Raw genomic sequence first — 3,451 nt, forward strand, 5'->3', positions numbered from 1 at the left:
ACAGTATTTGTACCAAATTAGGTTTATTAGTACTTTTTAAGTCTTGAAGAATGACAGTAAGGATCGCAAAGTTGTGGTAATAACAACACATAAATATAGATTCTATCCCATTCAAACACATACACAGAAACACATACATATAGATCATTCAAATATCTGAAATGAACAACAACACATAAACAATTTCATTGTTAAACCTATTTTCCTCTTCATAGTTTTGACTTCGAAAATCACTTATCCCACCCAAGAGAATTTCGGCATAAAAGATCATCAACATTGTCAAGTCCAAGTCCATCATCACCAACATCACCAACATCACCAACAATGTCAAGTCCATCATCTCCTCCAACTATGCTGGTGAAATACCCAACTGACCCATCTTGAGATAACATCTCAATACCCCCAGCAGAAGTGTGTGTCAACTCAACATCATCAGCGCCCTGAATAAGAATAAGTCAAATCAAAGTTAATGGTTTGGACATATGAACTGCAACGTAACAAGTACTATAAATACATTTGTAATACCTGCGTGGGAGGTTCCTGTGAGCAACCAGCAACATCATTTGTTTTGCTTCTCCTTCTCCTTATGGGTGTTTTCTTTTTTGGCTCAACACAAGAATGGTGCCTACAACTTGGTGTCCTATGTGGTTTATTTCTTGCCACAAGATCATTCACCATGACGTTATCAGGAGGTGTTGCACATTTGTTTCGTTTGTTCACAGACTTAGGGGTACTTTTGGTGGTCCTCTTGTTTTTGGTTTGACTGCACCCATTGGTAACAGATTTTGGAGTAGTTGCCCTCTTCTTGTTGGTTTGAGACAAACCAGGAGTACCAACATCATCCTGTGTCTCATCAGCATCCATATCTTCCACACCAATCAACTGTTGATCCAACCGCTTCTCCAACACCTTCAATGTATCCATCACGATTTTAATGCACTCGGGATTCGTTGACGCCTTCAAACTGATTGGCTCGTATGCTAGCATTAATTTATCATGCTTCATGACATCTTCGGTCTTACTTGGATCATGGTACACCACCTTCACGCGCGAGTGCTTCCTTGACACATCTTTCCTCCATCTACGAAGAATACAAACATCTGGGACATCTTGAATGTCATGCATGTCATACACTTTTATAATGTGCCTGCAAAGTATACCGTCACTTTCAAACAGCTTGCATTCGCACTCCGCCAATTTAGTCTCCAAATTTATCTGCACGATATAATTCCGCCTGTACTTTGTTGAAAATTCCTTGCGGGTTTCCTTACACAACACCCACACTCTGTCCTCCAGCTTATGATGTGCAACTTCAGCTGACACCATAGTAGTCTCAAGAGAAGTAAGGTACAGTACAAGATTGCACTGCTCTTGAACCTCGAGGAATTTTGCATCTGTGTACACCTTTCTAAAGGCTCTCTCAACACTAAATTGGGTGGCCAACGGGCGAACTGCCCTTTGGTCAGCTGCATCAGCCTGTTGCTCATCGTTAGCTCTAGATTCCACTGCTTTAATATAAAATGGAGCAAACTCAAACAATCGAGTGTGCTTATCAACGAACCCATCAAAGAACCTGTTTATGCTTTCGGATCTTTGAGTGCTCTTCATTCCAGCCCAAAACATCCCGTTCATAAATGCAGGCACCCACATTTCCCTTCCATGGTATAATCCTGAAATAGTAGCAAAAGGAAATCAACATAAACAAGTCTTGAACATCTTAAGGTCTGTTTTTTCTGCAGGAAAATGTGTGTCTACATGAAAATGTACCATATGGTTTTTTAATTAATGTACCATATATGAAATAATGAAAAATATAATTATGGAATTACCTGCAAGCCAAATCTCACCCTCCAGTTTATACTTCTTGATTACATCAGTCCATTGCACTTCAAATTCATTCTTGGTAAGGCTGTTGTAAATCACATTATGAAGCTCAACTTTGAACAGCTCATAGTCATTGTATTTTCCAAGTTTGTGACTGAACTTGGTAAGTATGTGCCACAAGCACCATCGATGTCGGACATCAGGCATTACTTCTCGTAGGGCCTTCCTCATGGCATCGTCTTGGTCAGTAAGAAAACCAATGGGTTTTTTGTTAGACATACATGACAACCACTCGGTAAATAACCATTCAAAGGTCTCTGAATCTTCATGGGATAACAATGCACACCCAAGCAGAATGGTTTGACCATGGTGATTAACCCCAACAAAGTTAGAAAATGGCAAGTCATACTCGTTTGTTAAGTAGGTGGAGTCAAACACTACAACATCTCCAAACTCTTCGTAAGCAGCTCTACTCCTAGCATCTACCCACATCATATCCTTTAATATGTTATCCTCACCCACCCTATGCTTGTGAAAGAAATTTTCATTGTCAGTAGACATCGCTTTAAAGTACTTCCACATTGCATTCCAATCTCCCTCCTTCATCTTTTCTGCCTTATCCCTAGCAATGATGTTTTGAAGATCTTTTTTGGTGAATGTCACGTTCTCAACTCCATTCCTCTCGCTAGCTAGACAGTTAAATATCTGAGGAACGTTAGCACCCGAGTTGTAGTCATTAAACAACTTCCTCCTTACAAGAGAGGTGATGTCTTCCTGTCGATACCTAGGAACATACCTAGATTTCCTCGGTGTTGGACAATGGTTCTTATGCTCATTAACTGCCCTTTTAACCACCCATTCCCCATCCTTGGTCCTGTTGCAATACATTAGAACAGGGCAATCACATTTCTTTGACCTTTTGGTGCCAAGCTCATCCCTAGTTGAGTAAACCCTTTTCCCCTCAACCCGACGCCTATACACTGCACGACCATAACATTCACATTTCCACAAGTATCCCCTCAGTTCCTTAGATTTTGCCCCCCCCTTTTGCACATACGACCCTGCAGCACGGAGTATGCCAAATCCTTGTTGTCTCTCATACCTTTTGTAGTACGTATCCACTTCTTCCCAACTCTAGAATACCATCCCAACAAATGGAGGACTCACTACATCATCATCGGCTCCATTTTCTTCTTCATCATCCGTAATGTGTACTTCCTCAATTACATCCTCAATTACATCCTCATTATCATTCCCAACAAATTCAACCATATTTCTGCAACATTTTACATTTCAATTAAGTAAAAACCCCTTTCAAAACCCTAACCCTAACAAAGATTTCAATACCTAAAAATCATTATCCATTCTCAAGGCTTATACATTCCCACTTATTTAATTATCAATACAGATTATTATAATTCACACTTAATTAATAATCATGCCTCAATTCTTACAAATTACCAATAATTTGTTTTGCTCATAATTTGTTTTGCTCAAGTACAAAACTTAATTGCAATTTATCAATAACTGATTACCCTAATTCATTAATTGAATATGAAAAATTCATATATTGATTTACATAATTAAGACAATCACATACCTTAAACTTGCTCAATGATGTGCGACC

The 3,451-nt window shown here is 39.2% G+C and overlaps 1 protein-coding gene across 1 annotated transcript; it reads right to left on the minus strand.

The window, feature by feature from the left end:
* Positions 1 to 230: 230 nt before the first annotated feature.
* LOC110804697 (protein FAR1-RELATED SEQUENCE 5-like) lies at positions 231 to 3,096 on the minus strand. The gene is made up of 4 exons (XM_056839253.1): positions 2,968 to 3,096; positions 1,830 to 2,868; positions 526 to 1,670; positions 231 to 440 (listed from the first exon to the last, which is right to left on the minus strand). Exons 1-4 carry the CDS (start codon positions 3,094 to 3,096, stop codon positions 231 to 233), a joined length of 2,523 nt encoding a protein of 840 aa, XP_056695231.1.
* Positions 3,097 to 3,451: the final 355 nt, after the last annotated feature.

Source organism: Spinacia oleracea, chromosome 3 (assembly GCF_020520425.1).
Source record: "Spinacia oleracea cultivar Varoflay chromosome 3, BTI_SOV_V1, whole genome shotgun sequence".
Taxonomy (NCBI): domain Eukaryota; kingdom Viridiplantae; phylum Streptophyta; class Magnoliopsida; order Caryophyllales; family Amaranthaceae; genus Spinacia; species Spinacia oleracea.